Raw genomic sequence first — 23,990 nt, 5'->3', positions numbered from 1 at the left:
GTATCTAAGCAGGGGTGGGGAACTTGCAGCCCTCCAGATGTTTTGGCCTACAACTCCCATGACCCCTCACCATTGGCTATGCTGGCTAGGGCTGATGGAAGCTGTAGGCCAAAGCAACTGGACTGCCATAAGTTGCCAACCTCTGATCTAAAGTATAAAAACCATCAAAAATTGCTATTAAAGCATTCCATCAGGTATGATATGCCAAACAACCATCTGCCCAGGTAACAGTTTCTTGCACTGCTTCCAGAACACACTCAGGCTCAATCAATTCTTGAGTGAAACTTCAGGGAATTAATTCTAAAGCTGGAGAGCAGCCACCAAGAACAACTCTTTTCATGTGTCTTCGCTGTTTGTACCTGATAACCTGCAGCTCACTATCGCAAAGTCACCCTCAAGAGATTGCACTTGGGGTAATAGAGAGGAGGCTGTCACCAAGGGAACTTCCAGAAAATTTCAAACCAACAAAATCTGCATTTAAATCCTTAACCAAAATCTAGCACCAGCAATGTAATAACTTGTCTTAAGGGAAAGGCCTGCCTTCTAATGACCAGTAACCACAATCATGTTCTCCACTTTTCATTTTTAAATCCGTGGAACTGTACCTTACAATGCTGGAGAAGAGATCGCACATGGGATTCAAATAACTAAACCGGAAAGGATCACAAAGGGGTGGAAAATTGCCGAGGGGCGGGTAATGTTTTGCCACATTTTCAATTTTTTTTCAGGCTGCACAAGCTCTACTGCGCTTGAGGAGTTCAGTGGGTCAGCCTCTGAACTAGGGGTAGGTGGGAATAGATAACATAAGGCTGCACCCAGCCCTGACTGGAACGGAAGCCACAGGCAGAACGGTTTTCCCCTCCTCTCTGCAGCCCCCAATGCACCCCTTCAAATCTGCTCTGGAGGGTTGGGTGCCCTCTGGAGCAGTTTTAGATGGCACATGCAGGGAGGAGGAGAGCAAGGGGAAGTCCACTCGCACAACGCTGGACATAAGCCATTACGTTTTTAAACCTTAATAACGCTGTGTGGACATGGGGAGGGGGGCTTGTTGCTCTTCACCAGTGGTGGCCTTGTATGCACTATCCATTCAGCGTTTGCAACACCTGCAGAATCACAATCCATACAGCGCACACATTATCGCAAAAGATATGCAAGCCAGGGGGACAAGAACGCATTTTCCTAGCAACAAAAGATGTCAGTTTGAATACTGGGAAAACGACTGTGCGAAGGAAGGCCCCAAGATATGCAGGACTTGAGTCATGTTGAGCTTTATAGATCAAGTGCCAACAGCTTGAAAGATGTCCAGAAGGCAACTGGTGTGAATCCCGAAGCACCAGCAGAACGCACTTCTGAGAAGCTGCCCCGCAAAGAGGCAGGCTGCCATACTGGATTCTGGCTACAGCCTTCAAAGAATCTTCAAGTGCTGCCACAGTTAGAGTGTTTCACAGGAGACAAATCATGAGGTTACAAAGGCACTGCGTTGTTTTCCACAAAAAAGAAGATTCCAAGAGTCAATATGGTTACCTTATACAAGAACATCAAGGGAAGGAAGCGTTGGCTGTTAAAGGCACTTTAAATCAAGAGGTTTAATCCTAGCAACAGCAGGCCGGTAGAGCTTGACAGGAGCCAATGCACAGTGCTTCTAACAGTACAGGTAACTAACCATCAAAGGAGGCTGCCCAGAGGAAGTGGTTATGTTCTTCTCTATGTGCTACATGTAACTCTCAGCTAGAGATACGCTCCTAGAAATCTGCTTTGGAAAACGGAAGCAGGTGGGTGCAGATCTAGTGATAACTGGAGGAAAAATGTCACCTTGCATGAAAGGCTGGAGAGAGCGGACAGGGAGGTTCTCAGTTCTCACACAACAGATTTGAATGCTGTATCCTCTGCCTCCTGGCACTCACCTATCCCAGGCTACAGCCAGAAACACAGGTGGAACATGGCTGCCATTAATCTGGGGAGTCCAGTAGACAGCAAGCCGCTAGTCTTCCCCAAGAACCAAAGTGGCCAGGAGAAACTCAGAGTCACCAATAAAATCCTGGCTCTTAGTAGACAGAAGCAACTAACAAAGGGGAAGTAGCACTTTAGAAGTGTCCCATTCCTGTTTATCTTCCCCCAAAGCGTCCTGAAGAAGGCACCCTCAGGCAAAAGAGTGTTGTAGCCACTCTTTAGGTAGCTGAGCACATGGGGACCTAAAATGCAAGTCCTGGCAGACTAGGGGCCAAAGCTGGATGCAATGCTGGAGTGTATGGCTGCAAGATGTTTAGTCCTTCCTTGCCTACTGCTTTCCCCCTCCAATTCCACCATCCCGCCTAGCTTCCAGATGCATGTTTCTGCTGGGGAGTGGGGAAGGGGGATGGAGGAACCAAAATGCTGCCAGAGTCATGTTGGGAGCTGAGAGAACAATATTGCAGTAACTCAGGATCTTCTCAGCTTAGACAATATAAAAGTACGCAGAAAAGCCAATAGTATTGCCTACTCTGTTGCCCAGATCCAGAAAAGCCAAAGGAAAAGGGAGGGCGCAGTACCACGTGGACCAGCTGAATGCTTTGTTACCTTTCATAGGGGCTTTGCTAGGCCTGGGCCCATGGGGCCCCAGGCTCAGATAAATTTCCCTGGGCCCAGAATCTATCCCCCAGAGCCCTGAGGGTCCATTGATGCCAATGGAGGATTTTCTTTTAAGCTTAACTGCATGGGGTGGGGGCAAATTTCCTACAGGAAGGAAAGATGAAGAAGTGGGAGGGAGGAGAGAGAAGTGGGAATGGGACATGAGAGATTGCAAATTAATTGTAATTGAAGAGGAACTATTGGGATGATCTGGGGTGGCGTGTACATTTTATTTTATTTGAGATTATTTCGATGAGAAATTAATTGGCTGGCTTAACCTTCTGGGAAATGTAAATAAATCCTAGTAATTATTTCTAAATTTGCATATACATTTCCATATGCAAATGTTATATCCTATGGGCCTGTGCCCCAAATCTTTTAAGTGCCTAGTGATGGCAAAGGGGGACATCACATAGATTTCAACAGTTCATGAAGGAAGGGGGGAAGTTATCCTACTGGTTCCCCAGCACTATCAGATAGTGAGGTTGTTCACACAACACAACCCAGAGTATGGGTTGAGTATGGGTTGTCATTGAACTGTGGATTGTTGTGTTGTGTGAACCCAGCTACACTAACAAACCATGGTTTGTTAACCACAAACAACCCACAAAGAGCACCCATGGTTTGTTGTTGGGTTGTGAACTGCGGGTTGTTCATGATGAAGAAATCATGGGTTTTTTTAGGGCAACTGGGTTCATACAACACAACAACTCATGATTCAACAACAACCCCATGATTCAATAACAACCCATACTCAACCCCTACTTTGGGTTGTTGTATTGTCTGAACCAGGTCGGTATATGTGATATGGGGGGGGGGGGCACCAGATTTTGGGAAGAGACAGAAATACTTAATTAGGAGCAATGAGGAAAAAACACTGCACATCCCCCTTAGCAATTCCCTGTGCCTCCTTAGGGAGGTCTATTTCGCATTTTGAGAACAAAGCTAAGTATTCCTGCTAAAGGAATGTGTGTTAAGCCAGTTATCATATCATATCATATCTCGATGTGAATGGTTAAAACAAACCACCCAGGTGAAATCTCTAACACAAACAAGGACTTACTGTACGCTCCACAGAATTTGAGGCCAGGAGGGCTCCTGTGGATTATTTAGACTGACGTTCTGCATAATTCTAGGTTGTGAATTCAACCCAGTGCTCCTGAGCCAAATAACTTGTAACCTTCTCCCACTGCAACAAGAGCTGCTGTTTTGTGCCATCCAGGCAGGGCCAAAGTCTCTTAACCAGGGCTTGTGTAACCTGAGGGCATTTCTGCCAATGAAAATCCAAGGATTATTTTTGTTTTAACTCCTTGAATGATGGCTGTAGAATGGAAAATGACTATAGTTAGTCATTTTGGAAGCAGCCATGAAGATGCATAATACAGTGCCAATACCAAGTCCCGAAAGGGCAGGAGCTCAGTGGCAGAGCACGTGCTTTGTATGCAGGTGGTCCCAAATTCAATCTGCAGCATTTCTAGATAAGGCTGGAAAAGACCCCTGTCTGAAATCCTGGAGACCACCTGACTATCAGGGATGGGCAGAAAGTAGATCTCCAGATGTTTTGGACTTCAACTCCCAACATTCCTGACCTCTGCACATGCTGGCAGAGGCTTCAGAGTTAAGTCCAAAACTTGGAGGTCTACCTTCTGTCCATCCCTGATGTAGATAATATTGGGCTAGATGGACCAACAGTTTGACTCAGTATAAGCCAGCTTCCTATGTTCTGTATGCTGAAGCACTGAGACTGTCAGGGTGGAAACTGAGCCCATAGAGCCCCAGAGCAGTTGATTCTGAGGAAGAACAGCAATCTGTGGGAGAGGAGCTCGCTCATCTCTCACGAGCACAGCAGCTGGCAGAGATTCCTCCTGCCAGCATTCCTGGGATAGATAGTGACCCTGGCAGTGAGAGAGCGCTGGAGGGGGGCTTGCTGGACGCTCGGCACAGACGCAGGGAGCGACAACAGATGGAAGGCGCCAAAAGGAGGCGTTCCGCTCGTTTGGCACTCAAACAGCAGTTGCGTCCCGAGGACCCAAGAGAAAGAGGGAGGATCTCTCCATAGCCCTTAAGTTCAGAGTCTTCCCGCGGTTCTCCTCCAAACGGGGACCAACTGCCTTACCTGGAGCTTAGGCTACTCTGCTATCTTCCCCCAGTGCTGTTCCTTGCTTAGTCGCTAGTGATTAGTATCTGAAAGAGTCATAAAGTAATAAAGGAATAAAGCCTCGGAAAGAATTCTCGTCGTGTGTCCTGAGTTGGTTATTGGAGGGGACTGCAAGAGGCAGCTAGGGCGCTTCTGACAGAGACAGACCTCACATGGAAGAGTCAACCCACGATATGTGGGGATGCATGCTGTACGTAAGCTGCTTCCAGTTTGCAGTAACAACTTCTGTATGCCCCATTCATAGGTAACTACTGTGACATCCGAACTCGGAGACTTTCGGTTATTTGTGGGTTAAACAACCCAAAATTAACCTAAGAACAACTAGGGATGGGCAGATTCCCTACCTTCCGGTCTGTAGGGAATCTGCCCAGGGGGGAAGGCGATCCATTCCTCCCCCCAGAATCCTCTGGAGCCAGCTCCTCCCCGCAGCGATTCTGCAGAGCCGCACACCAGCTCTGTATCGCTGTGAGGAATGAACACAGCTGCAAATGGCGTAGTGGACGCCACTTGCGGCCGTAAAGCCCTTAGTTTAACCCAAATACAGCCATTTACAGCTGCATTTAGGTTAAACTAAGCGTGTTACGGCCGCAAATTGCGTCCACTATGCCATTTGCGGCTGTATTCATTCCTCACAGCGATACGGTAATGGCAGCCAGTGTGCGGCTCCGCAGAATCGCCACAGAGAGGAGCCAGCTCCGGAGGATTCCAGGGAGGAGGAAGAGGTATGTGATCCATTCCGCTGCGGACTCCAAAGGTCGGATTCATCTGGCCTCATTTGAGTTCGCAGTGGAATTCTCCGCCATCCCTAAGAACAACCCAAAGCGTCCGGATTCAAATGTCACGCTGACAACCTACAAATAAGAGTGTTCATGGACTATCCCTGCAAAGTGGAAGTGGCTTGTGCACAGCACACTTCTCTGCAAAATATGTGTTAATTAACCTATCATTTGCCACCAAATGCCACCATTATGTGCGAACCACGTCAACAGAGACAGCCTCAAACAACCTTGCAGAGCCAAGGGAAACGTTACAAAGAAGGTATCAGACTCTGTTGGAAATAATCAGGATTATTTCTATCACCAACGCAATGGCACAGACGTGCCTTTAAAAAGGTCCTGCTGTTCTTGGAGAGGCACAGCACATCTCAAGCCATACAGAGCCTTTCACTCCCCCCTCATCCTCACAACGTCCGATTAGCAGGTCACCTGATGCTAGGTACATCTCTTGTTATGACTTGAATGAGGGAAGGAAGCAGGGGGTGGGTTGGGGGTGTTATTTACAAAATTCCAATCCCCTTCAACCATAATTAAAAGGCTACAATTCCCCAGGTACTATTAAAATCCAGCTTGGCGTCTCAAAGCAACCTTGGAATTAACTTCCTGAATGCACAAATTCCTCAACAGCCAAATCAACAGAGAGAGCCTAGCTGCCATAACAGCATGCTCTCCAACTGCAAAAATAGGGAGGCAGAAGAGCTAGGTACTACCTCCGACCTACTAGATGACCTTGTGAAAATCCCTTCTCCTCTCACTTAGGGCCTATAAATCTGGACTATATGACATGAAGCCAGTGTGGTGTACTGGGTTAGAGTATCAGACTAGGAATGGGGAGGCCCAGGTTCAACTCCCCACTCAGCTATGAAGCTCACTGGGTGACCTGGGTACAGTTGCTATCTCTCAGCCTTACCTACCTCACAGAGCTGTTATGAGGAATAAAATAGGAATGTGAGATCGACATCAGCTGCCCTGAGCTCCTTTGAGGAAAGGTGGGAAATGGATGTAATCCATCAATAAGTGTTCTGCAGCTCCATAACTGCATTGTGAAAGCACACACAGAATTTCACAGGTGCAAACTTCAGCATCCTCAGAATATCAGCTTTCATTTTAAAAGCACATGGGTGCTTCTGGACGAGGCTTTTATTGTGCAATTGCCCTGCCTCATTCATGGAATTTTACAGGGGATGGGGGTCCAGATGACTGTCTTCCACTTGTTTTCCTGTGTTCTCCCACTGCTTTTTCCATCTTTTTTTCTTACTAGAAAAAAGTTGCTAAGGAAGGAACAAGGGAATAGCTACACAATGCCTTTTGAGTGTTACCACTAGGAACTTTTTGTCTGGAAGCACCCAATATTTCCAAGCAGCTTACAGCTGCAAATAAGAACATAAGGAACATAAAAAGAGCCCTGCTGCAGCAGACCAAGGGTCCATCTAGTCCAGCATTCTGTTCACACAGTGGCCAACCAGCTGTTGAGTGGGAACCCCTAAGCAGGACACAAGTGCAACAGCACCCTCTCTTCCATGTTCCCCAGCAACTGGTGCACATAGGCACACCGCCTCTGGTACTAGAGGTGGCACATAGCTATCAAGTCTAGTAAACAATTCTCTTTCAAAGAATTGAAAGAGTACAGGCAATGTCTAGTGAAATTTTGGAAGGGGTACTGAGGAAGAGTTCCAGTGGTCAGAGGACAGGATTTAAATATATTGTGTCATTTAATTTGCATAATGTATGGAGCGGACAGACTTTTTCCTTTTCTTAGTACAAAATGTTGATTTTTTAAAAAGTTCATTGTATACCCAGTGCTACCTATAATGCATTGTCACAAAGGTACTGTTTTCAACCTGTCCAAGCGGTGAGAAAAGGGAACACACAGGTGCTTAACTTGGCTATGGCCTGTAGATGCATCAACACTGTAAAAAGCACCAGTAAACAAGATGAGCCTCAAGGGCAGAAAAGTTGGGCATATAATGGGTAAAGTCATCCACGTGCCAGTTCCTTGGGGAGAAAAAAATGGAAAGCAAAGAGCCAAGAATCCTAAAATATGCAACACACTGAGTCAGTGCAATCTTACAGTAGGGCAGGCTTATGTATGAGGAGCTATTTCTGGACAGCTGCTTTGATAGCAACGTAGGGGCATGCATCCAGCTGCAGACAGGTGTTGTTAAAAATGGGCCAACTCATCATCTTGGAAGAAAATGGGCTGGCCCCAAGAGAAAAAAAATCAGGTCTTACTAAGAGTGTGGAGTTTAGTGCTGATTATGATTGCTACTGTAGTATCCAAACTCATTTGCATTTTTATCCTCAACAGCCTTCACAGGGGCAAGGCAGGAGTGTCATCGCTACAGGCTGGTTGGTTTGCCAAGGCCTGGAGCGAATGGCACTCAGTTCCTTAATAAGCACATTGATCTATTTGCTTGAAGCACAAGATTACGGCACCTGCAGAACCAGCATATCATCATGCCAAGCTCTGACACAAGCAAGAAGCAATGGTTCTATGTGTCCATACCAGAGGTGTTTGTGTGAAGCTGAATACTCCACTGTTTATTTTGGAAGGGTGGGGAGATAGCTAAGAGCAATCTCAATGTTACTATTGGGGAGAGAGAGAGCCCTGAACAGGGCTCCCCAATTGTTCTGACTGGAAATAGAGTAGTTCGAAACCCTCTGCTCTGTCCCTGAAAACTAGGCACTATAGACTAGCTCCCTAACTCCTGTTCATGTTCAGACCAGGGAAGAGGAGCTAGGAAAGTTCCATGCCAGAACTCAATGGGCACACCCACTGCATGTCTGGGGAGGGAGGGGGGCACGTTCCGGGACTTCCATCTATTCCCCATCGGGGAATCAGGGAGAAATCATGGCCAGGGGTTTCCCCTGAATCCAGCTCTTCCCAGCCAGCTGGGAACAGTCAAAAGAGGAAATTGTAGTGCTTCAATACTGTCAACACTAATTCACACGTAACAACAACCCAGAGTATGGGTTGAGTTCGGGATGCGTATGGGTTGTCATTGAATTGTGGGTTGTCATTATGTGCAAACCTTGCACTGTGGTTTAACTATGGGTTGTGAACCACGAATAACTGAGAGTTCACAACCCAACAACAAACCATGGGCTCTCTTCCTGGATTGTTCATGGTTAACAGCCCATAGTTAAACCACGGTGCAGGGTTTGCGTGTAAGAACAACCCATGATTCAACAACACCCATACTCGTACTCTGGTTGTCATTATGTGTGAACCAGGTCACTGTATGATGCCAAAACTCCCACTTTAAAGCCATGTCTTTCTACACAGTCACTTTCCTGCATGTTTGAGACACATCCAGAAGCTCCACTGCACTGTGCACACCATTTCAAATATAGTGTGAGCTACCTTGAGAATTTCAGGCAGTCAGTGGAGTATAAATATGCCAAATAAACCAATATTAAATAAGGGCCGTGCTCCAATAATTTCTTTACCAAGAATTATGCTGATAGTTCTTCTCTTAAAAATACCCACCCCACCCTTTAAACCTTTTCAAGACGCCAAGCAGCAGAATCAGATGGAATAGCACAGCAGATGTCCTACCAATACCATCCACAGGAGGATATTAATCACCTCAAGGACATATTTATATTTATCCTGGGTCATTTGCAACTTATACAGCATTACCAAGTGATAGCTTTCCCCACTACTTCAGTGGACCGACAGCCTCAGATCAAAGCGAAAGCGCTGGAGGTATGCTGTTTCCATACCCCTTTTCAGATTCAAAGGATTCAGACTATTTTTGCCTGGCATAAGAATGAAAGGAGAGAGGGAGCCTCTTGGAGTGATGGAAAGAAAAACATGACCTGAGCTTGTGAAGAAAGGAAGGAAGGAAGGAAGGAAGGAAGGAAGGAAGGAAGGAAGGAAGGAAAGTACAATTCTGGCTAATTTCAGATCATCCTTTCCAATACCAAAACACTAGCTCCAAATCTTGTTACCTATTCTTAAAATGATGTACAGTGCATTAAGAGCCACTAGGCACATTCAAGGTCAAGCTCAATGGGATGGCAGCAGGCCCATAATTTTAAATGGGAGCCTGCCCCCAATCATGTATAAAATGGGAGTTAAAAAACAAAAGTGGTTTGTGGGTGAGGGGTGCTGATCTCTCCCCCAAGCTGCATCTTACCTCTCCTGCAGCCACTCCTCCATTATCAGAACCCACCTGAGAGAAAATTGACATCAGGGGACATCAGTTGCTGGGAGTCAAGCCACAGGAGCAAGGAGATTCAGCACTCCTTTTGCTCTTTAAGTTGGAAACCAGCATCCAGACCCACATGTAAAGTTTGGTCTGGCAACTACAGATTTGGGCTCCGCGGTCTGTTTTATTTTGCAAAAAACAATCCAGAGGGAACTTTCAAAAGGAGAAATAGGAACACACAACTTGTTCTTCACATACATTAATAATGAGTTCTTAAAATACTTACCAGTGTGGTTTCCACACAACCATACTGACATATTTCCACATGAAACTATACAGAACATAAGAAAAGCCCCAGCTGCATCAGACCAAAGATCCATCTAGTCCAGCATCCAGTTTCCAAGAGCAGGAGGTAAGCAGACTTCAGGCTTACAGGACCTACTTCGTTGTTGTTTTTTACAAGAAACCTGAGATCCAACAAGGGAAACCGGGTGCAAAAAAGACATTCACTTGGAATTAACAAACACTGAGCCCAGGAATAACAGTACCAAATGGAGCTTGTGGTCTTTCCACACACAAAACCATTCCTGGTTTCCCCAAGCTTTCTTCATTTCAGCAGTATAATTTAGGGCAGGGAGGAGGGAGGAATTTTGCTGCTGCTATTGTTAAATCATAGGGAGTCAGAAACTCTTGCAGATCTACGGCAAATCACCCAGAGATCTATCAGTAGCTCCAGATCTACCTTCTGCCCACCCCTGTCCAACAGTAGCCTGCCAGATGCTTCTAGGAAGCCTACACACAGGGCAAGAACCCCTATGTGCTGTTTGTAGCCGCTACAACTGCTATTCAGAGCCTTCAAACATGGAGGTTGCCCACGGAACCATTCACACAACACAGATCGCATTTTTAACTGGGTTGGAAAATCTCCCCAGGCAAACTGTAGGTGAAAACCCTAGAAGTCAGACAGGAAGTATCTCATGCAAGAGGTCTCTGTTAATGAGAGTTCAGAGCTATCATCACTGGTTTTGAGCAATGGCTGCCTGTGCTGTTCATGAAGGGACCTTTGAGGTACTAAATCAGCACACAGTGACTCTTCCACATTGGCCACATTCATGTGACAGATATAGCATACAAGGGGAGCCATGGCCCTTCCCAGTGTTGCACAAGCATGCCATCTTAAAAGCAACACAGTCACTGTTCACACATGATGATGCCCTCACTTTGGAATGACCTCCCCTCTGCAATACATTGGGCACCAACAATCATGTGCCTTCGAGGATTATTAAAAACGTCCCTGGCTTTTCCCCACCATTAACTTAGCTAAATGCTGTTCTGCTTTTAATTATGTTTGCTTTGTAATATGTTGTGAACCGCTGTGGGATTTTAAAATGGGAAGCAGTATATAAATATTCTAAAATAAATTTTAAAAGATTTCATCTTAAAGATGAAATTAAAGATGGAATCCTAGGAAAGGGTGCCTGAAAGTAATAATAATTATGAATAGGATAGGATTTTGCTACCCAACAGCAAAAGATGCAAATGAACTGAGTTTATTGTAGATCAGGAAAGGATCTGTTGAGGAAGGGGGATGGGGTTCAGAAGGGACAACAGGGCCTGGGGAACTATTCCAAGGACAGAGAGCAGCTTCTCAGGAACCTGAATGTGGCAGCAATACAAGGCAGCCCAAAGAGCTGATTAAAATTGTATGGAATGGAAAGTGAATAAGAGAATGTTAGGGGGAAAATGTTTAGTCCCTCTACCACCCTTGCTCCTAGCCCTTCCAAGTAGCTCATAGCAGCATACCTCAGATCCCCAGGTGGTCTCCCATCTGACAGGGAGCCAGTACAGAAACCTACGGAATTGGATAGCATAATTCAGTAGAAAGGAACCTCTGATCCAAGGACGTTCCCCATCCAGCCTGCAGAGGATTTGGCTCCCTCCGCAGGCCTCACCCTCTGTCTAAAGCATAATCAGAATCAGCATATACTGGGAAAAGTCTGAGTAGCCCTCAAGTCTTTGTGTGCAAGTGCTCAGGAGGAGGGGTAGAGAGGTGGATGGATGTGTCTCTATGGGTCACAAGAGGCAGCACGAAACACAATACAATGCGCCAACCCACAGTATATTTAATCGACAACTGTTGGCAACATCTCATGTTCTCTCCTTATTAAGTCTTCTTCCTTGTCTGCCATGGAAAAAATCAAGTCACAGACAACCAGCAGCACTTCCTTGGATCAATGGAGCCCAACAGAGAATCCAACCACAATCTGTGCTGCTTGCTCTATATGAATCATCCTGCCTCCCAGATGGCTTAAGTCATATATATATATATATATATATATATATATATATATATATATATATGTTGTTGTTCAGTCGTTCAGTCGTGTCCGACTCTTCGTGACCCCATGGACCATAGCACGCCAGGCCTTCCTGTCCTGAGCACTCTCCCGGAGTGTGCTCAGGTTCATATTCATTGCATCGGTGATGCTATTTAGCCATCTCATTCTCTGCCGTCCCCATCTCCTTTTGCCTTCAGTCTTTCCCAGCATCAGGGTCTTTTCCAGAGAGTTTTCTCTTCGCATTAGGTGGCCAAAATATTTCAGCTTCAGCTTCAGTATCTGTCCTTCCAATGAGCACTCAGGGTTGATTTCCTTTAGGATTGACTGATTTGACCTCCTTGCAGTCCAGGGGACTCGTAAGAGTCTTCTCCAGCACCACACTTCTCCAGCACCACAGCTCAGCCTTCCTTATAGTCCAGCTCTCACAGCCATACATTACTACTGGGAAAACCATAGCTTTGATTAGACGAACCTTTGTTGGCAAGGTGATGTCTCTGCTTCTTACTATGCTGTCTAGGTTTGCCATAGCTTTCCTCCCAAGGAGCAAGCGTCTTTTAATTTCATGGCTACAGTCACCGTCTCCGGTGATCTTGGAGCCCAAGAAAGTAAAATCTGTCACTGCTTCCATTTCTTCCCCTTCTATATGCCAGGAAGTGATGGGGCCAGATGCCATGATCTTAGTTTTTTTAATGTTGAGTTTCAAACCAGCTTTTGCACTCTCCTCTTTCACCCTCAACAAGAGGCTCTTGAGATCCTCTTCACTTTCTGCCATTAGGGTGGTATCGTCTGCATATCGGAGGTTGTTGATAATTCTCCCAGCAATCTTAATTCCGACCTCTGATTCATCCAGCCCGGCATTTCTCATGATGTACTCTGCATATAAGTTAAATAAGCAGGGTGACAATATGCAGCCTTGTCGTACTCCTTTCCCAATTTTGAACCACGCGGTTGTTCCATGTCCGGTTCTTACTGTTGCTTCTTGACCCTCGTACAGGTTTCTCAGGAGACAGGTAAGGTGGTCTGGTACTCCCATCACTTTAAGAATTTGCCACAGTTTGTTGTGATCCACACAACAAAGGCTTTAGCATAGTCAATGAAGCAGAAATAGACATTTTTCTGGAATTCTCTTGCTTTCTCCATGATGCAGCGAATGTTGGCGATTTGATCTCTAGTTCTCTGCCTCTTCGAAACCCAGCTTGTACTTCCGGTAGTTCTCGGTTCGCATACTGCTGAAGCCTAGCTTGTAGGATTTTGAGCATCACCTTGCTGGCATGTGAAATGAGCGCAATGGTGCGGTAGTTTGAACACTCTTTGGCGTTGCCCTTCTTTGGAATTGGAATGTAAACTGACCTTTTCCAGTCTTGCGGCCATTGCTGAGTGTTCCAAATTTGTTGGCATATTGAATGCAGCACTTTAACAGCAATATATATATATATATATATATTCATTCTAAATCACTAATTCAAGGTTGAGAAATAGAAATTATTTGGCCAACAGTTTATACAGTACTAAAATAAATAATAATAAGCAAAATAACAATGCATACAAGTTACTTGAGCAATCCTAATTTTTGGCATGTGGCTTCTCTGAAATTACACAGCTTACTGGAAACAACAACAGGGGAACGAAAGAGAGAGAGCACCACAGCAAACAATGGAGCCTGGATTCCTAGAAGCTACCCACAGGAACAGTGTGCTAAACATACTCTATTTCCATGAGAGAAGGAGGAAAACACAAACCCCAAGTCCTAAACACCAGAGAAAATAACTGAATCCCCACTTTAGAAAAGAACTCACATGTATTCTGTTGAGAATGTATCCAGATCCCATACCGTAAGATTAAGTATGTGAAGAGCAACTCAGTAAGTTCATGCCTAGATTAAAGCCTTTGCCTTGCCAAAGTTTGGCTGGATAAAGATGGACAATCAATTTAGGCCATGGTTTCTCAAATCTGGGCCCTGATTCTAAACAATGGAGTCAGGGGGACAGGGGACCAGACCCAATCAAAGCATGCAGTCCTGTACATGCAGCCTATTGCTGTATGAGATGCTATGCGCGGACTGGCATTAGAAGCAGGATAGAACAACGTATCTGTGACTTTCTCCTAAATCCATGCACAGGGAAACAGCATTTAAAAAACAGCTCTTCTGAGCCATCTGCTTCCCAAATCATTTCAGGATGATGGAGCAACAAAGGTACAGTCAGCCCTACAAAACCAGTGTGGATCAGTGAGGGTCCTCTGCCTAAGGGGAAGTCAACCCACCCAGATCTTGGCTAATGAAGGGACCAAGGTCCCATCAGACTCCTATCCCTCCCTGCAACTTCACAATCCCACCTCTGTCCAGGCGCCTCCTATCCCTCAAGGACAGCCCACCAAGCAATTAGAGAACTCCTCACCAAGGGCTATGTTTTCAAAGGCCAACACAGTGCTTACATGTCAATCTCCATCTTAAAAACGCAGAGGGTTAGAAAATTAGGACTACCAGTATTACTTTAAAAGTCATATTGGTGGAATGCAAAAGTTACCTGCCCTCTTCTCTTCTTGTAAGGAATACTGCAAAAGCAAAAACCGGGTTCCAATGGGTAGCTAAACTGGTTATTAGCTATCCTTTTCTCTTGCTCTTAAATGGACTTAAGTACCAGGCCGTTATGATCCTAGCCTAGTAGACATTGCCCACTAAAAAGCTGTATCTTCCTGTCCACGTGTCTGGTTTGAACCTAAGCTCACATATGCCAGAGATACCTAAGAACATAAGAAGAGTCTTACTGGATCAGACTCGGGGAGTGTCTAGTCTGGTATCCTGTTTTCAGCACTGGCCAGCCAGATGCCTCCCAGAATCATACAAGCCAGGCGTAAAGACAACATCGCTTGCCTCCTGTTATATGTCCCCAGCACCTGGTATTCAGAGGAATACTGGCTGGGTTTCACACACAAAAACAAGCCAGAGTGTAGGTTGAGTATGGGTTGAATGTGCATTGTCGCTGAATTGTGGGTTGTCACTGAATCATGGGTTGTTGTGTTGTGTGAACCCAACCCCACTAACAAACCATAGTTTGGTAACCCAAACAACTCACAAAGAGAATCCACAGTTTCTTGTTGGCTTGTGAACTGTGATTGTTCTTGGTTATAGCACAGCTGGGTTCAAACAACACAACAACCCACGATTCAACAACAATCCACAGTTCAGTGACAACCCACACTCAACCCATATTCTGGCTTGTCATGTTGTGTGAACGAGGACACTGTCTTTAAGCGCAGAGGTTCCATGCAGTTATCATGGCTAATAGATGCTGAAACTATCCTCCATGAATGTGCCTAATCCCCCCCTTTTTAAAAGCTCTTTTAAGCTTGTGGCTGTTATGACATCCTGCAGCACTGAGTTCCATAACTATGTCCTGTGTGGAATTCTACTTCCTTCCGCCTGTTCTGAACCCACCGCCAATCAATGTTTTTTTATTTATTTATTTATTTATTTATTTATTTATTTATTTATTTAACAGTAACAAAACACTTAAAGGAGATTTCTAAGCAAGGTACAAAAACAAGTCTTCATACAGAGGACAAAATTACCCTCCTAAGAATGAATGCCTGTTGGAAAAGGGTTCACACTAGCCTAATTTGTAATGGAAGGGTATTCTAGAGAGTGGGCGCTATGACACTGAAGACCTTATTCCAAGCCATGATGGACCAAACCTCAGAGAGAGAGATACAGAGAGAGACAGAGACAAAGACCATTCTCACATAATGAGAAGCCACTATGGGTGAATTTCCTTGTGGGGTTTGTTATCACAGTGGCCATCAGCATTTTGAATATTCAGGGCACAGCAGGGGCGCACCGTAGCTTCTTGTTATGTGAGAACCCAGTGAGGGAGGGTTGTTTGAGTAGTTGAGAAGTCACCCACAACCCTAAAACAGCCCATGGGTTCTGGGTGGCTTCTCAACCACCCCAAGAACCCATCGTTGGGTTCGCACATAACAAGAAGTCAAGGCCATAGGGGCTTGGATCAGCAACCTGGTGCCTGTGGTTGCACAACCCGCCATGGGTACTAAGGCACAATGGGCTATGTTGATCGTGTGAACCAGTTCACTGAATCTCTACACGGGCATTTCAGAGCTTGCAATTTTTTAAAATCAGTACAGGAATTCATATGCATTTTTCACATTAACATACACATTAAAGTACACATTAATGTAAGCCACTTTGCTGCACATTTTGAAATGTATGCATTTTTGGACGTATGCACCCATTGACCAACGTGTGTTTGTGCACATTTTGGAAATGTGCACATTTTTCAAATACGAGCATGTTGTCGGACACATTTTTTGTTTTGTTTTATGGAACACATCACAAGCTTGGAAATATACTGGTTGCCGACCACAAACTGCATTTGAGACTCAAGGGAGCAAATGTCTCACACATCCCTCACTAAGAATCCCCTTAATGGTTTCTGTCTACTAGGAGAAGAAAAGAAATTTCCCCCCATTCACACCTATCTAGGTAAGTTGGGAAGTGTCAATAGCTCATTTCCACAAGTTCCTCTGTTTATTTGCCAGGATACAATGCCTCCTATGGTACCACCTGATTGGTATGTTCTTTTTCCCAGCTCCTGGCCCCTTCCCCTGTGGTCATAAGTGATAAAAAATGGGCATTTTTTCCTTTGCTCTTGGTCACCCACTTGTCATTTGCTTTGTCAGCGGATGCTGTTCTCACTGGAGTGATGTTGTTCTCACATGAATGATCCCCGTGTCTGACTGGGGAATGCTGGGAGTTGTAGGAGTTTTTCTATTTAAACTTGCATCAGATTGCACCCTTAGAAAGTTAACCTGTTTTCTTTCTTTTTAATGCTACCTGATTTCACCCTTATCCTTTGTCTTAATAAAGCTTCTCAAGTGGAGTCCGGGGTTTGAGTGCATACTTTCATGGCCAAGGATCTGTCCCCTAGATGCTTGTTCAGCACAGACTGGGAAGTTTAGCTGTTAATTGCCCCGTCTAAGATAAAATGTGCAGATCGTGCCCGTCCCACCCCCTGTATAGGGTTAAAGAGAGGGTGGTAACAACAATAAGCAAGTTAGAGAAGTGTTGCATATTGACCCACCCTGCAGGACAGTTATGTGCTCCAAACCAGATTCCCCTCACCAATTTCCCCTCAGTAGGCCTATATACAAATTGGGTTACAACCAGGTCTTGGTCTTTCAGCTTCTGCTGTTTTTAGGTTTGTTAGGTGCAATCCTACGCATATTTAGACAAGCAAAAAGGCCTACAACACCCAGAATATTGGGAATCGTAGGACTTTTTTCTGTCTAAACATGCATAGGACTGTGCCTTTATTGTGTTTTAAAACCTTTACAATACTGTTGTTTTTTTACTTTGGTTTTATACCGCTGTTTTAAACATTTAATAGTTTTATATTATGTTTTATCATGCTATTTTTTATGGTTTTAATTGTTGTGAACTGCCCAGAGAGCTTCAGCTGTTGGGCAGTATAGAAATGTTATAGACAGACAGACAGACAGACAGACAGGAGTCTATCCAGAGGACAGAGCAAACTTAAGGGCATCAGCCTGGACGTTGGCAGGTGCTCTGATGGATAAATGCAACAAAAAGGTGGTTGTCCAGAAGGAACATAAGCTAAACCATCAATTGCTTGGAAGGTGTCTACAAAAGCAGACAGTGCTAACTTAGTGTCGACCTAGGTCTTACCATAAATAAAGTTTATTGTGAAATAAATGCCAAATCGTATGGGTTCTTCAACATTTCACTTCTGTATTGCAATGTTTAGATTCTTTCAAACATCAATCATGCAGTCTGCCATGAATGAAGACACAGAATACAGTCATGAACCACATGTAGACACAGAGACAAGATGGGGTAGCCTTCAGCCTTGGCCTCAAGAGACAAATTCCTATTCAACCACAGTCTCCAGTGGAGTCCAAATGAATCATTTAGTCTCCCCATCCAGTGATTTCCAATCTGTACAATGGAAATTAATGGCATTGTCTTTAAGGGACAAGGATATTAATAAAGTAACATCTACTGTTTTCCTCTTTCATTTGTTTCACCCAAGTTGAAGTTCACTCAAGTTTATTTCAAGTTCAGTTTTGATAAAACAAACTATATCTTTTCAGCTACAAATGAAGTTCTATTTGTTAAATTGAAAAAAAAAACTTTTTTGGTAGGGTCCCTGGCAAGATGCCCCAAGGGCCATAGGTTACTGCAGACTTCTTCCTCTGCAGGTGGAGAGGAAGGTCTGCCCTCAGATAGGGAAATCTGCTGCAGGGTCCTCCTATGACCAGCGGAGGAAAGTTCTACCATCATGGTTAGTGTGACATGGCTGCTCCGATGGCAGTAAGAGCAAAAACCGGAGGTCCTGGGGCATGTCAGCGGCAGATCGTGGGAGGCTTGGTTCCATCAGATCCTCCTGCCCAGATACACCCCCAGAATGGGAGGAAAACTACACCAGCCCTGAGGCTGGTGGGGTTGTTTTCCCTCCTACTGGAACAAACTGGAAGGGAAATCAAGAAGAGAAAAGAAGAACAGGGGAGAAAAAAGGGGAGAAAGGAAAAAAGCTGGGGGAGAACCTTCTGCCCTGGCTGGGACAAGCCCAACAGGGCTTTGGAAGTAACAGGTCTTCTGAAAAAGGCTCTCCCCCGCTCCTGACCTCCATAGGATTGTTCTGCCTATTATTTCCTTTTTTAATCATCCAAATAACAACAACGTGAGAAAAGGAGGTGGGGGACACACACAACCACATTACTTTCTCCACTAAAGTTAACTGCCATATTCATCTAAAGACATGGTGCATTTCCAAGAGGGAAGGACCTGTTGATCAAAACTACAATACAAGAAGCAACAACTTACGATGTAAGCTGAGAGAGATATTGATGGTCCGCTCCTCGACAAAGCCCTTCAGATTGGGAATCTTGGCACATTTCAGGATAGTTTGGAAGGAACTATCCCCAACATGGACCCAGCAGACTGTGTCCATAACATAGTTGAAATCCATTGCAGTGGTCTGCTTGGTGCTGGTGGGAATGATGTTAGGAACAGACCCACCATTCAGGTAAGTAGCCATGATATTCTGAGAGTTGGCGATGAGTAGGATGGGAGGTCGATCTACTGGTTCTGATAGAGAAACAAGGGCAGATGGAGAAGTGAGGGTTAGGTACCAAGGTCTTTCTTAACAGAACTACAGATCCTAGGATGAGCCCTACCAAATGCACTTGCAAGGGAAACGGCAGAGTGACAACATACGAGAGTGTGCATAAAGCATGAATTCACTGTCTGTAATGGTGGGGGACACAACAAAATCTATGGGGAAAGTTCCAAGGAAGGGAGGAAAGGAGAGATGGCTAGTTGCATGGAGCAGTTTATTATACTATCATACTGACCATCACCAAATGTAAAAGCATTCACATGCATTCCAGTTGCTTGGGCTGCCCTGCACAAGTAGCAAATCACTGCAAATGTAGGATATATCACTGGCAAGGTAACTTTACTCAAAGGGGTCATGTGCAGGGTTTGTAGGGATAGGGCACTTTACACCCTAAATGGCATTCTTGACATTCCTGAACTGGCAACTTCTCTTATGAGAGCCAACTATATAGCAGGCAGCCCATATAGATTTGTGAGAAGCTGAAGCTAGTACCAAACTGGGCCCTACCAATTAGAAAATATAGTGAGAGGAGCAGAAGTGTTAATGTAGAGTGACAACCATGACCTACAGTGTAGACATTTTTTACCATTCTTGGCTTTGCAGGATTTGTGATCGGGCTGGAGCAGGTACCCCTCAACACAGCTGCATATATAGGAACCATCATGGTTGGTGCAGGTTTGGCTACAGGTGCCATAAATGGTACATTCATCAAAATCTGGAGGAGGAGGAGGAGAAAAGGGAGAAATTAAAGCATCTGAGGGGCAGACCCTAAATCGGAAACATTACAATATAACAACTATAACATTTCTAAAGTATTTAAGATAGCTAAATAACCTCCCCCAAAATAAGGAATATCCATGAAATTAACCAAACACCACCTTATTAGTATCTTACCAGAAAGAAGATATGCCCCATAAAATGCAGATGGGAGAGTAAATGAATGGGGTGGAAAGACTGAGATTTAAAAAGAAAAACAACAACAGATAAATGGTTGGAAAAAATTAAATAAATCCGTACTCGATTTGTCCTGGAAGGCTTTCTTCCAAAGGCCCAATCCACTGGGAAGTTGTCCTGCATCAGCCACTCAGGAATGAATGGGAGGGAGCTGTACAAGAGTGTGGCAGTGCTCTTGTGTAGTTCAATTCATTTCATTTGGAAAGGACATGATTCTAGAGGCCTGTGCACTAAGACGTGGGGCCTCGAAACAGAATACATCTTAAGACCCAGTTTTGAAGCATTGTATCTGTGTCACTTCTGAATCATTAGATGTGTGTACCAATCCCATATCTGTTTCTTGGTCAGCCAAAAAAGTTGTTTGAGACAGAGAAGCGGCATGCAGCTGACTTACTAAAAGTGACACCAATACAACTGTGTTGTCCATAACTATTAAAAGCCCAACACTAGCCATCGAGAACTTGTTTAGTGAAGGATGACCAACTGATATGAAAAACCCGGATGCAGAATTCAGATAGTGATCAGCATTAACTCATTACTTCATGCCATCTCTCGAGCTTGCAATTTTTTTCTTCTGTGTCTTGTGATGGGGAACAGCCCACACAGAATCATTTTAAAAGCCAAGACACAAATCATTCTACCAGGAATTCCCACTGACAATAATCAAGGTGGCGGGGGAGTGTAGAGGGAGAGAGACTTAGCTATGGAAAACCAAAAGATATAGCCCATCTGCATATCTTTACAGCAACGTCTGCCAGAGGCCTTACTTCCACACATCTCCTCTCCTGTATTATGGTTGCCACCTACCTTTGCAGCTTTTCCCATCTTCAGCCAGCTGGAAAGAACTGTTGCAATAGCACATTGGACCGTTCAGAGTCGGGACACAATTGTGCTGGCACTTCAGAGCTGAGCAGTTTGCCAAAAGCTCTAAAGAAAAGAAAGCGGGGGGGGGGGGGATCAATCAGGTTACAGCATTTCAGGCCAACATAAAACCTAAATTGGTGAGAAGGTACACCGGATTTCTCTTCTGGACTAATATTCACACATGGCACAAACAGTTGTGCAAGGAATTCCAAGGTGCACTCTACTGCCTCACATGAAAACAGACTCACTGTGTTTTGTTATGTCTACACAAATTATAACTAAGGTTCCCCAATATATCAGGCAAGCATACAGCAAAGAGTCTCTTGTTTCTCCAAAAGTGCTTAGGAGACCAAAAGCGACAAGCTTCAAATGAACACATTCCAGCTCATAGTCAAAAGATCAGCTCAGCAATTCCCATTCAAAGATGTGGCAAGTGAGAAGATAGTGGTTGAGCTTCTTCCATGCAAAATCCTGTAATACTGATCTATCTGCATTTCTCTGTCTAAAAAGGCCAGTATTTGTTTGTTTGTTTGTTTGTTTATTTAGAGATGTGCCAGGAAATTCACTCAAGTTATGGTAGTTTCTGGGAGCAAAAGTGGAACAATCTTATAGGATGCTAGACTGCAAATCTCCTATTATGTGCAAATTGTTGCTGCACATCCTTATTCACATGGACATGAAACTTGCACGTGCACACATGTAATTATGAACGCAGGTCTAAGGGGACCTTTACTTGAAGTGTGGTGCGCACATAGCAGCTTTATGTACGATGCTCCAACAAGGTGTTCTGTCTGAACCTATTGACCTGTCTAGGAGGTGGGAACATTTCAGGATTGGCCAAATTTCCCACCAAGGCTCTGGAATGGCCAATTAAATGGTAAGCTCATGGTTTCATCAGCTGGGTGAGAGCCAGTGTGGTGTAGTGGGAGCCAGGACTGGGAGCCGGGAGATCCAGGTTCTAGTCCCCACTCAGCCATGGAAGCTCACTGGGTGACTTCGGGCCACTCACAGACTCTCAGCCCAACCTACCTCACAGAGTTGGTGTTGTGAGGATAAAATGGAGAGGAGGAGGAGGATAATGTAAGCCACCTTGGGTTCCTTGAGAGAGGAAAAAGGCGGGATACAAATAAATAATGACAATCAGGTGGGCATTTGCATGTTTCTGTAGTTACAGGGAGCAACTCCCTTTATGCTAATCGACGGAGGAAGCACAGAGGTGCTCCTGCACATTATCGACTTCCGGACAGCTTTCCATGCTACTCCTTCCAAAACCAAAATGGATTCTTGAGCAAAAATGTCATGGTAATGTGAATGAAATACTAGTGCACAAAACACGTGTCCAGGGAGCCAGCACATCTGAGCTCCTCTGTAACGAAGTGCGCATGAGTCACAGCAAGGGATATACGGCTTGTGTAAAATCTGTTCCATCTGTGCTTCACAGGTTGCCACATGCCTTTCGTTCCATTGTCCACCCGTCAACAGGACTGGGGAGTTGTTTCCCAGTTTGTGCAATTTCACACAGGCAAAAAATGTGCGCATTCCCAGAAAAATGTGTATTTTCATACTTTAGTCTAGGGGGGAAATGTGCATTTTCAGACAAGTTTTCTTTATTTTTGTGTGTCTCTGACGAAATGTGCGCAAAATTCCCAAAAGTTAGAAAAGTTGTCCACAAGTCCACGGAATCCGCCCGACAGGGGAAAAGCTGGTCCATGGGTTGGATCCATAAAAATCTGAACTCATTTGGTTCCGTTGCAGATTTCTCCAACATCCCTAGTCACCTCTATCATCCCCACATCCTCTGCAACGCTGCAAGGACTCCGGGGATGTTCTGTTTGGCTCATGCTGTGCAGTGGATTAGGGTGACAAAAGGTCTTGGCCACCCCTGAATCAGGCACACCGCTAGCTGGTGAGTGCCTTAACTGTCCAAATGAAATCCTCAGTCCACTGGGGCCACAGTTAGGCAACACTGGTTTCTGTGCTCAATGGAAAACAAAGGAGTGTTTTGGCCTCCACTATTTCCCTGTCATCCTGGATTTCCCCAACCAAATGAATCAGATACTAGTACTTTACCCAATTACTTGTTTATAGCTGGTGGGCACTGACACCACCACTTTCAGAAGAAACATGCAGGCGACTTATTTATTCACTTATTTAGTCATTTATTCATTCATTTGGACATTTCATTGTGTATCACTCCCATCCTAAAGATCTGCACCAGTCTAATGTAGCTACGATCCTAGTATTAACACCAGTCTGGTAGGCCTCATCCTAGTTCTTATGTGATGTTACAGCCAAATCATATGACTGAGCTACAAGAATGGCACATTTTTAAACTACGCAGTTTAGCTCTGCAAAAAAACAAACAAACTGTTTTTACAGTTCTGGCAAAACTGCAAAATTGTTTTGCATCTCACACACAATTATTACCTTTTAATCACATTTAAATCAGAAGACACCATTTAATGGAATATTTAAAAGCTCCACAGAAAATGTGCACATTTTTTTAGAGGAGCAGACAACGCTTACTAAAAAGCAACCTTCCAGTGCATGCCACGGGAAGCTTCCTTATGCCAAGTCAGACTATTTGTCTATCTAGCTCAGTATTGCTTATTTTGACTCTCAGTGACTCTCCAGGGTCTCAGGCAGAGATCTTTCACGACCCCTGCTATCTGATCCTTTCTTCTTCTTTTTAAAACTGGAGATGCCGGGGATTGAACCTGGGACCTTCTGCATGCCAAGCATGTGCTCTACCACTAAGTTATGGTCCCTCCCTGAATGCCAGTCTTCTCCCTCACAATGTTAACATTCAACTCATTTGCCTGATCAGACTATAAGCCAACAGACTATATATGCTTCAAATGCAGAACAGCTGCAACATCAAACATTATATGGGCATTGCAAGTTGATCCCAGCCATTGCTACAGCAAGACATCATGGATCAACACCAGTAAGATGGCAATGACCACTACTGCCAAGTGCATTGT

General features: G+C 44.7%; 1 protein-coding gene across 25 annotated transcripts in view; it reads right to left on the bottom strand.

Moving 5' to 3' along the window:
• The window catches only part of LRP1 (LDL receptor related protein 1), a 516,733-nt gene that overhangs the window by 213,354 nt on the left and 279,389 nt on the right, over positions 1-23,990 (bottom strand). For all 25 annotated transcript variants that reach the window (XM_084836577.1, XM_084836568.1, XM_084836575.1 and 22 more), the window contains 3 exons: positions 20,950-21,069; positions 19,775-19,903; positions 18,894-19,157 (listed from right to left, as the gene is read on the bottom strand). In XM_084836577.1, the coding sequence (XP_084692703.1) occupies positions 18,894-19,157; positions 19,775-19,903; positions 20,950-21,069 (513 nt within the window). The remainder of the gene's footprint in view (positions 1-18,893; positions 19,158-19,774; positions 19,904-20,949; positions 21,070-23,990) is intronic.

The sequence above is a fragment of the Heloderma suspectum genome, chromosome 2 (genome assembly GCF_057233095.1).
Source record: "Heloderma suspectum isolate Gila_16-S chromosome 2, 16-S_ref, whole genome shotgun sequence".
Lineage (NCBI taxonomy): Eukaryota > Metazoa > Chordata > Lepidosauria > Squamata > Helodermatidae > Heloderma > Heloderma suspectum.
Note: the sequence above shows the minus strand (reverse complement) of the source record. Positions and strands in the feature narration are given on the sequence as shown.